General features: G+C 36.1%; 1 protein-coding gene across 2 annotated transcripts; it reads right to left on the bottom strand.

Annotated features, from left to right (window-relative positions):
- Nucleotides 1-806: 806 nt before the first annotated feature.
- LOC140964093 (protein JASON-like) lies at nt 807-5005 on the bottom strand. 2 transcript variants are annotated; one of them, XM_073423617.1, is made up of 7 exons: nt 4697-5005; nt 4430-4484; nt 4229-4305; nt 3530-3771; nt 2413-3199; nt 2205-2287; nt 807-1130 (listed from the first exon to the last, which is right to left on the bottom strand). In XM_073423617.1, the coding sequence occupies exons 1-7, from the start codon at nt 4856-4858 to the stop codon at nt 1019-1021; spliced, it is 1518 nt and encodes a 505-aa protein (XP_073279718.1). In that variant the 5' UTR covers nt 4859-5005; the 3' UTR covers nt 807-1018. The 2 variants fall into 2 exon arrangements, with proteins under 2 accessions (XP_073279718.1, XP_073279719.1); XM_073423618.1 differs by having other exon boundaries at nt 4229-4308; nt 4697-5004.
- Nucleotides 5006-10573: the final 5568 nt, after the last annotated feature.

Here is a 10573-nt window from a genome sequence, read left to right as displayed (position 1 = left end):
TTCATCTAAACAAATTCTAAAGACTTGGACTATCCATTCCCCATTAACCAATATTTATTACCCACCAATGGTAATTACAATGCCAATATGGAAATTACTAGACATAATTAGTGCATGAAATTTGAAGAGGATGAACAAACTATGGATTAAACCATGTGACCAATTTTGGTCCTGACCAATTAAGTCGAGCCTGACCAATTAAGTCGAGCTCGAACATAAACATTGGTTCAAAGCGTAAATCTACCCTTGATTTGCATACAATTTCTTCTCTGATGTTTACTCGCCATAATTTCTATTTAATCAACTAACATTCTTGACCTATTTCCACGACATGGCTACTCATCTATTGGTGTAGATTAGAAAGAAATGACAAATCCCATGTATGATTTGTTTCCTTGCATTTTTATCTCGTTCAAAAGGCAGAACCATCAAGACGGCAATTGATTTCTGGTAACTACGTCGACTACATAATGGATGATGATGATGATAGTTACAACATGAATGGTAAGACTGGGAAGACAACAATGTGATGATGTAAGAACATGACAGCCATATAAGAAATAGGCTTAAAAAATTGTATCAAGATTTCAGAAAAAAACAAGAAGATATAACTCAACTATGGCTTCCTCTTTCTAGTTTCCAGGACAACCATTTGGAGATGATCTCCTCAGAACATCTCTAAATTAAATCAAGGAGGAATATCAGTGTCGTTTTTCTAGAATACAACATTCAATCAAATTTTATTTAACAGATAATGCATGAGCATATATGGGAAATTTTTGAGCTGGAAAAACTCCATCAAACAGTAAACAATATCAAAAGAGCATCAAGCTGGGAAGCCACTTTTGTTTCTATACATTCATCACAAATTTTATACCTGAATGCTACCTGGCACTCCAAACTCAGATGTGTTTAAAGAATTTGTTTCGACACATATCATGCAATAATTCACGAATCATGATCAAGAAACATATTGAGATCACACAAAGGAAAAGGCAAAACAAGGTTTAAACCATGATCAGAATGAAACAACCGAACTCAAATGGGTTGAAGATTGCAAATGTGACAGAGCAGTATCAGATTCTTCAGTATCGTTAAAATCAGGTGCTGATGTCCCACTGATGGGCTTCCTGCAAAATAAAGCATTGGAAAATTAGTAGAATAGTTTACTGTTAGATATATGTATGCATGTATGTGTGTATCTATGTAGCATGGATACCTTAAAAAAAAAATTTTTGAAATATCGGATACGGATACGACACATGGATACGCGTGTCGGATACCTCAAAATCCGTGTCGTTGACTTTGTTTAGGTTTGACCAGCCGGATACGTTTTGGACACGGCGAGGACACGTCATGGATACGGCGTAGATACGTTTTTCGAATACGTTTGGCCAAAATTGCAAATATTAAAAAGTTTTAGGGGTTAATTAAAAAAAATAAAATTTCTAAGGACTAAAAGAAAAATAATTTAAAATAAATTGGGTTGGGCATTTAAATCCCTAAATACATTTGTCAGTCTCTTTCATTCTATTTCTGCTCAAAATATTACATTTATCTCTATAATATTACATATATCTCTACAATATTTACATCTATCTCCATACATTTGTCCGTCTCTTTCATTCTGTTTATGCTCAAAATATTACATCTATCACTATAATATTACATCTATCTCTATAATTTTTACATCTATCTCTATACATTTGTCCGTCTCTTTAATTATATTTCTGCTCAAAATATTCTGCTCAAAATATTACATCTATCCCTAAATAATATTTTGTACTTAAGATATTATGATTAATGAAATATTACATCTATCTCTATAATTTTTACTTTTTAAAACTAANTTTAGGTACATGATTATATGGAACTGAATAAAAGAAAACATGGCATTATAGTCCAGTTTAGATAATTACTCGATTCAAGAATCTAATCATGCAAAAGAACCTAGCTTTACTGTGGAGTAAACTAAAACTAATGATCTTACACTTACTCAGAAGGCAGCAATTTCACTCTAATCATCCATTGATTCACAAACTCAGAAGGCAGCAATTTCATTCAAAACATCCATTGACTCACAAACCAGACAGGAGCACAAATTAAAAGATGTAGACTATTCCAGAAACCTCTATAAGCAAAATTTTAACCACAACTTCCGTTATAAGAAACCTAACAGTCAATGGACCAGAAACATGGTATACCTTTTAGATATAAATGTTTCTTCAGATAATGCCTTTTCCAGTCTCTCTTCAAATGGTGTTGCATGCCAACTAACCTTTTGATCCTACTCAGATTAACAGTCAACGGTTTCAGCATATGCAACAAAAAGCATAAACCTATTTGTTAAAAAGAGGGGAAAAAAGGAAATAAAAGCAGAAAACAAAAGGTGATTATGATGGTAGAACTAGCCTCTTTGTATTTGTTAGTTGAATTTGGAATCCCATTCCCATCCCACCATTTAGGTGAAATACGAGAATTTTCATCATCATTCCAATGGGCAGCCACCATACCAAGAATAGGTCTATCGCCGGAAACTTTACGACAAATAACATTTTCACCTGATGATGAACCAGATAGTTTCTTGTTGTCATCTTGCTTGGATGAGGGTGGTTTGGACCAAGAACCCAAGCCTGCGTTATCATTCATCTCTTTTTGAACTGAAACGTCCTTCATTGTGATGTCTAACATTGAAACTGACATCGGGGTTGCTTCATCATTTAGGTTATGAGATCCAATCAGGTCATTGGAATCTGAATTATATTCCTCCAACTGGTGGAGACTATCAACTGGTTTCGGTACAGGGTACACAAATTGAGACCTGACCCTGGAAGTTTTTCCATGAGCCAAATTATCCAAATATTGAGGGAATACAGTGCCAGGTGTTTGCATTTCATCCGTTAGTTTCAGTGGTGTTGGATTGACTGATGGCTTGGACAAACTAAAATGTCCAGCTGACCCTGATCCTTTTGAGTGTTGACTAGCACTTTCATATGTAGATCCTTTTGAAGAATATGGAGACCTATCATAGTCACAATCAAAACGAACAGATTTGTTTTGGAACTGTTCACTTGGAGCTAAGGCCCCTGGTGCAACCGATGAAGCTTCAGAATCGTTATGCTTTTCATCTTTGGGTGTAAGAACATTCTGAAGATCACTGCTGGTAGATTTCCTTCGGGTAAGCCCATCAGTCAAGCAGCTGCAGAAAACAAATAAAGTAGTGTGTAATTTGTAGACTTTTGGCAGTGTCAAATCTAAAAATGATAGAAATAAAGAACCATATCTATCATGGTTAGCGGAATGAGATCTGAAGCACATAAGTAAGAGGATGAAGCTAGTTGCTGGCACAACTTGTTTTTCCTTGATATAAAGCTTGAACTCTATTTCACCAGGAATTCCACTCAGTAAAAATTTGGAACGAGAAGAAAGTCGCTAGTAGTGGTGTCTCATCACAAATGCAAAATATTTTATTTCAAACATCAGCTTCTCAATGGTTTTCAAAGCCACCTGCAGAAGTTGAAAGATGTACCTGGTAGGAGTATCCTCCACAGAACCTGCTATCCCTTCTTCACAAATTTTGACAGGTTGTGGAGAGTCAAGAGGTTGCTTCCCTAGATTAAATTTCTCAATGGAAGCGTTGGGAAGCCATGAATTGAAATTCAAAGGTTTTTGTTCTCCATTTTGAGAAGATATATCCACCCATCTCTCTGAGGCTTTTCGGATTTCATTGGGAGTTTCAGCTAAAGTTCCACAAGCCTTGAGGAACTTGGCCTGCAATATAACATCATGGAACCTTAGCATTTGTAAATATATGACATTAGAACATTTGACTGAATTTCAAGAATAAACAAGGATAATAGATCTGGGTAGCATTTTTTGCACATATTTATATGCATAGACCACAGTGAATTTTCATTATAATCACAATCTCAAACAAGTGGACATAAGGCACCACCAAAAAGTGATGAAAATCAGTTTTAATCACCCAACCAATAAACGAATTCACATACCTTTGTAGAATTAAATAAACTGTGAGTCTTTTGACGATATAGATTGGAGCAAATGCTCACAAAAGATTAACAAGAAAAACCAAGCATACACAAGATCCCTTTGTTGTACACAGAGAAGACATACTTACTGATTAATCGAATCAGATTTGTTAACAAGCTAAATAAAATTCAAAGTTCACAAGAAATTTTCAAGATTTTCAAGAATCAAACAGACAGACCTGTTCCTTGAGCTCCCTGAAATAAACTTCCTCATTTTGTGAATTCTGACCTCCCTCTTCCTTTCCAAGTGAATAGTCTTCTACATTCAAATTACAAATAGCATATCACTAAATCCATTCACCAAACCCACTTGATCTTCACTAACCGCTTCCCCCAAACAAAAACCCATACAATCACTAAAAATTTCGAAAACGAATTACCATCAGAAACCAAAAGGGATGAAAGAGAAGTCTTATTTCGAGACACCACAGGCTCCTGTTTCCAAACAGAACAAAGACATTTTGCACTTATTCGTCAAAATCAAACAGAAAAAACCCTAAAATTCATAAGAACTCAATTAAATTTAAAAAAAAAACAAATCATGGGATTTTTAGATCTTACAGGTGTCAAAATCAAACAGAGAAAACACTAAAATTCATAAGAACTAAATTAAATTTAAAAAAAATCATGGGATTTTTAGATCTTACAGGCGGAGCTACGAATCGAGGTTGAGAATCTTTAACACCAAAACATCCAAAAAAACAGCCCATCGTGGCGACCACTGCTCTTCGCAGAAACCGAACTGCTGCTACAGCTCCAGTTTCACCTTCGCGCCACTGCTTCTCAGTAGGGAACCAAGACCATACCATTTACGAGTGAATCAATGTCCGAATTCAATGTGAATAATTGATTTCGAATATTAAATGAATTTGGAGAGAGGTGGGGCGTCACTGCGTTGATGGCTCCATTGGGTTTTGAAATTCGAACGGATGGGTTTTGCACAGTACAAAGAGGGAAAATATTATTTCAAAATATTTTATTCAAAGGGCTTACGTATGCTTGACACGTGTCAAGAAAGCAAATTCAATTTTCGAACGAAACTTGAACCAGAACCAGAACCAGGCCTGATCAAGATTCTAAAACCAATGGCTTCTAAAAAGTATCATTTATTTTTTCAGGGGCATCTTTGTTCTCGGGTTCGGCTTGTGAAATTTTTCGAGTGGATTGGATGTAAAAATTTTGTATATGATAATATCGATGAGTTCGGTATGCGATCGAATTAGATTTGTTGGACTCAAATTGTGCCAAAATCCATGTACTGTCGAAGCCGAAGCCTATGTGCTACCAAAATCTATCGGCTGCCAAAGCGCCATAGAAAGCCAAAGCCCATTAGAGATTGAGTTAGTTTGACAAGCTAGACCTCATGCACAATGAAGAAGTTTAGGAGGAAGTTGACAAACGATTGAGGAAGTTGAGACATGTGTCCACAATAGATGAACGTGGAAGATCAGTTAAACTGCATAGAGTAATGAACAAAAAAAAAGATTATTAAAAAAGGGCACAACTCATCAATCAACAAGTTAAACAAAAATCATTTGCATAATTTCTTCAATTTTAATTCATCTTAGTTTTTAAATTTCCAATTTTCATCTGGTGTTCCTTAAGTTTTAGCTTATATTCCTTCAATTTTTTTCAATTCTAGTTATAAAAATGTTCATAAGTTTTCTTTCAATTATCTGATTCAGTTTCCTAATTTTGGGTGGTTTACCGAGGGAATTATAAGTAATGATCGAATCGAGATCCACATCGTCTGATCGTAGAAGTCGGATTTAACATATTTGACAGGATTTCGTGCTTGGCACACTCGTAAATTTTCGTGATAAGAAAATTGGCACGTCTGGTGGGATCATCACCACTATTTCAATGCAATGTCAAATCACACAAACTTGGAAGAGGATATCCAAAATCCAGATGATGATCATATAAAAAATAAATAAGGATGAAGAGTTATATGTTTGTAAGAATTAACTGAGTAATTTGGATAGCTCGGGAGGAAGAAAGAGAAAATGATACATTGTTTAATCGTTGAAAAAAAAAAGTATTACAATAGAAACAAAGATGGAGGAAGATGAATATGAACAAAATGTATTGGATTTAAAAAAAAAAAAAAGATATTTGAGGTAAAAGACTCATATTTAAAGTGGGAAATGAAGAATTCTCTCAAAAAATCCATGAAAAATGTTGGGTTCCTAGAGAGAAGATTTTTTAGGTGGATGATAGGTACAAAGAAAGTTCAAACAGATGAAATCATTTTTATGAGAGGAGGAATGCAGTTTATGACCAAGGGAATTCAGTATGTGGCAAAAGATCCATATTTACAAGTCCAAAGAACCAAGAATACAATCAAGGATCATCAACCTAAAACCAAGGAGCCAAGAATATTCTGGGAGATCAAAGTTTAGAAGGCCGGGGATTATAGGTTGTGGTGGAGGATTCTTGGCCTTAAATTTAAGAAACCAACAATACCTTAAGGCGTCATCCTTTAAAGGTCAAGGAAATCAACTTATTTCGGATATTAAAATTCAGCATTGAAAATCTCCATGATATAGGTTGAGAGTTCAGAAGCATCTTCAAGTCAGTACTCAAGATATTAACAATATTTTAACGCCCGAAAATCAGTACACATAAGCCACATGCATGAAAATTATTTAAATTGATTATTTATTTTATTAATGCTTAACTGATATATTTTATATGATTAAATGTTTAAATTTTATAATATCATGAAATTAAGGATTTTGTCCAGATATTCGATATTAAGCCAGGGAAAGGATACCGAGAACGACCAAGATGAAAATATTTTTTCGTTAAATATTTTATGGCTCGATAACATGACTAAATAGGATTTAAATTTTTTAAAAATGCTGCAGTCTCAATTATTTCACGAGTCAAGCTTTATTTTATCTGGGAAGCCGGTTTTAGTCAAACATAGGACTTTAATGGACCCGAAAGTTATTATTTTTAAAAAGGATTTTAGGAAACTTTTATTTTATAATTAATTGAGCCTTAATGGGCCTAATTACATATGATTGATGGGCCTAATTTTCCCAAACTTAAAACCTTAAAAACCTTAACTTCTGACATACAATTTTCGAAAATCATAAAGCATAAACTAGGGTTCTAAGACTCCTAGGGCTGCTGGAACACAAATACCACACACACTCAAATTTTCAAAATTCACAAGCCAAAGTCGTTTCTCGTTCTCCCCCTTCGCAACCCGCGCCAACGATTGAATATTCGAGCTTTCTAAATGCAAAAACATGCTTCTAAACCTTCTTTTTGCACCATTCAATCCATAATATGTGTGTTTTACATTTTGAAGCATTAAAATTATATTGATCAAACTATTTGACGATTGGATGAATATATTTCAAAGTTTTTACGTTTTTACGCTTGCTTGAGACGCTTTATGATTCCTAAGTACACATTGCCAATATGAGACATTTATGAGTCGTAAAAAAAGTCGTTCCACGAAGAAACGTGCAAGGCTAAGGGAAAGTCGAACCTAAGGTTTCTAGGTTATTCTATGGGGTTTTGGGACAAAGTGGTTCGGCCATGAGGGAAGCGCACCAGGGGCCTTCCAGGGCTGGGTCGAGGTCCTGTGTAGGCTGAAACCAAGCGTGCTAGAGTGGTCCTTGTTGGCTGGACGTAGGGTGAGAAGAGTGAGGAATACCACATGCCCTAAGAGGATATGATCAGGGCGGGAGCGGTTGGAGGATGGAAGGAGAGGGGCAGGGTTTGGTTCAGGCTAGGCTAGGGTAGCCCAAGAGAGTGGCTCAGGGATGACTAGGCGTTAAGAGGCTTTGGTTTGAAGAGGGGCAAGAACCGAGGGCTAGGAAAGAAAAGGGACGTGTGCGGCTTGGGAAGAAATGAGGGGAGATTCACGCACAGGGCTTAGGGCTGGTCAGGGTCGGTCTAGGCTAGTCGGGGATGGTCCAAGAGCGTGATCCGGAGGGTTGGACGTGGTCTGGCTCGAAGATGGCTCAAGGGTGGTTCAATGTTTAGGATGCACTAGGGGTTCTGAGGTGAGAATAGTTCAAATAGGGGCTAGGGAAAGATATGGGGCTCGAACTGTGGTTCACGGGGATAGTTTAGGGATGAAAAGTTTATGTTTAAAATTTAGGAAGAAAATATTAAGTTTTGAATTTATTTGGGTTTGTAACGCTTCACGGTTTAGCTATTAAGTCGTTAAATCGAAAGGCTCAGGTTTACTTCTAAGAAAAATATTAGACGTAAAAAATAAGATTATATGATTCTATGGGATAGGCTCGAGTCAAGAAAAAATAAAAATCGGGAAGCTTGGAGTCTAAGGGTAAAATGGTCATTTTACGTCCTAGGTAGTTCGAAAGGTCTGACAGTGTCCTAAAGAATCATAATACATGCTAAATGATATTTGAAAATATTTATGATAAAAATGTGATATTTTTATGATATATGCAAAGGCTGTACGTTTTTTCTAAAAAATGCTATTTTACGACTTTTGGAAGAAAATGATATTTTTATAAATAAAGGGAAAGGGAAAAATATTGTTGGAACATTTCATGTTCGCAATCTTGATTTTGATGTTAACAAAACTTGTTATTGTATTTTTAACATATTTACTCATGCGTGAATTTGCAAACACAAGAAGCAAACTGAAACTGAATTTAGCAAAACTGAATTTCTGGGGAGTTTCGGTGTTTTGATGATATGTCCCAACTATATGATTCAAATGACAATCCGCCAACATGACTGATTAGAAACTCCATTTGGAACAAGTTGTAGTTCACGTCAGTTTGGCAAAATCGGATGTTATCAAGCTTTAACTGATCGCTGAAGTGCCGAACTGATTGCACGAAAACAACAATCAGTTGGGTATGAACAATTGCGGTATGTTGGTCATATCTCTCAGCTCGATTATTGGAATGAAGCGATTCAGTATGCGTTGGAAAGATAAGACGATGATCTACAAATCATCTTCAAAAGTCAAAGTCTGAATCGAAGCTTAAGATGCTGATAAATGACGATTAAGCTACTGGTTTTGTACAAATTGAAATCAGCTAGCTGATTTCAGTACACCAGCAGAAACTGAACTGAACCAGCAGCTGACCAACTGAACTGAACCAGTTGCTGACCAGCTGAACTGAAATGAACCAGCTGCTGACCAACTCAACTGAACTGAACCAGCAGCTGAACAACTGAACCAGCAGCTTACCAACTGGACTGAACCAGCTGCTGACTAACTCAACTGAACTGAACTAGCAGCTGACCAACTGAACCAGACCAGCTGAAACTGAACTGAGCCAGTTGAACTGAACCAGACCAGCTGAACTGAACCAGTTGGCCAATTGACCAGAGTTGACCACTCGGGGAAAAGTCCAGCAAGGCGAATTTGACCGTTGCAATCAGGCATGCTTATCGGTTTCACCGGACCGGTTCTTACCGGTTATGGGTCCGTTGAGTTCGGAACGGGTCCGAAACGGTTCCGAACCGGTTCCGGTTCCAAGTTGAAATACTTGGAACCAATCAAAACCAAGACCGGTTCGGCTTCTAATAAACCGGTTCCGGTTCGGGTCAAACCGGTTCCGAACTCTAATTTATTATATTTTACTATATAATTAAAATTAGTAATATTAATGGACAATTTTTTATTTAGTATTTTGATTGCAAATAATTGTGATTACATAAAAAAAATTTAACAGAATAACTTAAACATTTATTTTTACAATTGAACATCTAAAATTCATCACGATTTATTAAAATATATTTTGAATGTTCTGGATCTTCGTCGGAACTTGAGCTTTGGAATTCGTCGATCGCGCCAGAGGTCCTATTCTTTTTTTCTGCTGCAAACCAATCTTGTAGGCACTTGAGCATGGAAGTGTTTCTGGCTTTAAATTAGTTCTTTGGTCACCAATGATCCTTCCACATCCTGAAAATACTGATTCGAAAGCAACACTTGAACTTTGAATGGGTAGGACATCTCTTGCAATTGCAGATAACACTGGATAAAGTTTAGAATTTACTTTCTACCAATCAAGAACATCGAAATTATCCGTAGTCTCAATATATTGACTTAGATAAATTTGGATCTCATTGTAATTGGTTGTTGTCACCGATTTTCCTTTGAACTTTTTTCGTTTCAAACTTTGAAAGAAGTTCAGTGCTCCACTTTTGCTCTTATATGTCGGTATCTCCTCCGGCTGCGCACTCGGTTCATCATATTGTTCACTAGCATACAAATCAAACAATTCTTGGAGAGAATGCATGATTGACTTCTTTTGATCGTCAACATTCTTCCCAAGAAATTTAGCATAATATTCAAAAAACACGTCTAATCCTCCTTGATTTTGAGTAGGATCAAGTAATGTTGCTAAACCATGCATAATTGGGATAGTTTCCCGATATTTTAAAAATTTGTTTTCCATATTTGAAACAAAATCACGCATAACAGAATTATCACGATATTCAATAAATTTATAAAACATATTGAAAAGCAAAGGTAGAAACATGGTTGAAGTAGGGTAGTTAATGCCAGAAAATTT

Source organism: Primulina huaijiensis, chromosome 18, assembly GCF_012295235.1.
Source record: "Primulina huaijiensis isolate GDHJ02 chromosome 18, ASM1229523v2, whole genome shotgun sequence".
Classification (NCBI taxonomy): Eukaryota; Viridiplantae; Streptophyta; class Magnoliopsida; order Lamiales; family Gesneriaceae; genus Primulina; species Primulina huaijiensis.
Note: the sequence above shows the minus strand (reverse complement) of the source record. Positions and strands in the feature narration are given on the sequence as shown.

Bases quoted from the DNA above. Each gene is read 5' to 3' on its own strand.
- LOC140964093 (XM_073423618.1), bottom strand. From the start codon at position 4,858: ATGGTATGGTCTTGGTTCCCTACTGAGAAGCAGTGGCGCGAAGGTGAA. The intron at 2,288-2,412 runs GCTAGTTCTACC...TAATCTGAGTAG, and splicing joins CAACTAACAAATACAAAGAG to GATCAAAAGGTTAGTTGGCA. The intron at 1,131-2,204 runs GTATACCATGTT...TTTATTTTGCAG, and splicing joins GAAACATTTATATCTAAAAG to GAAGCCCATCAGTGGGACAT.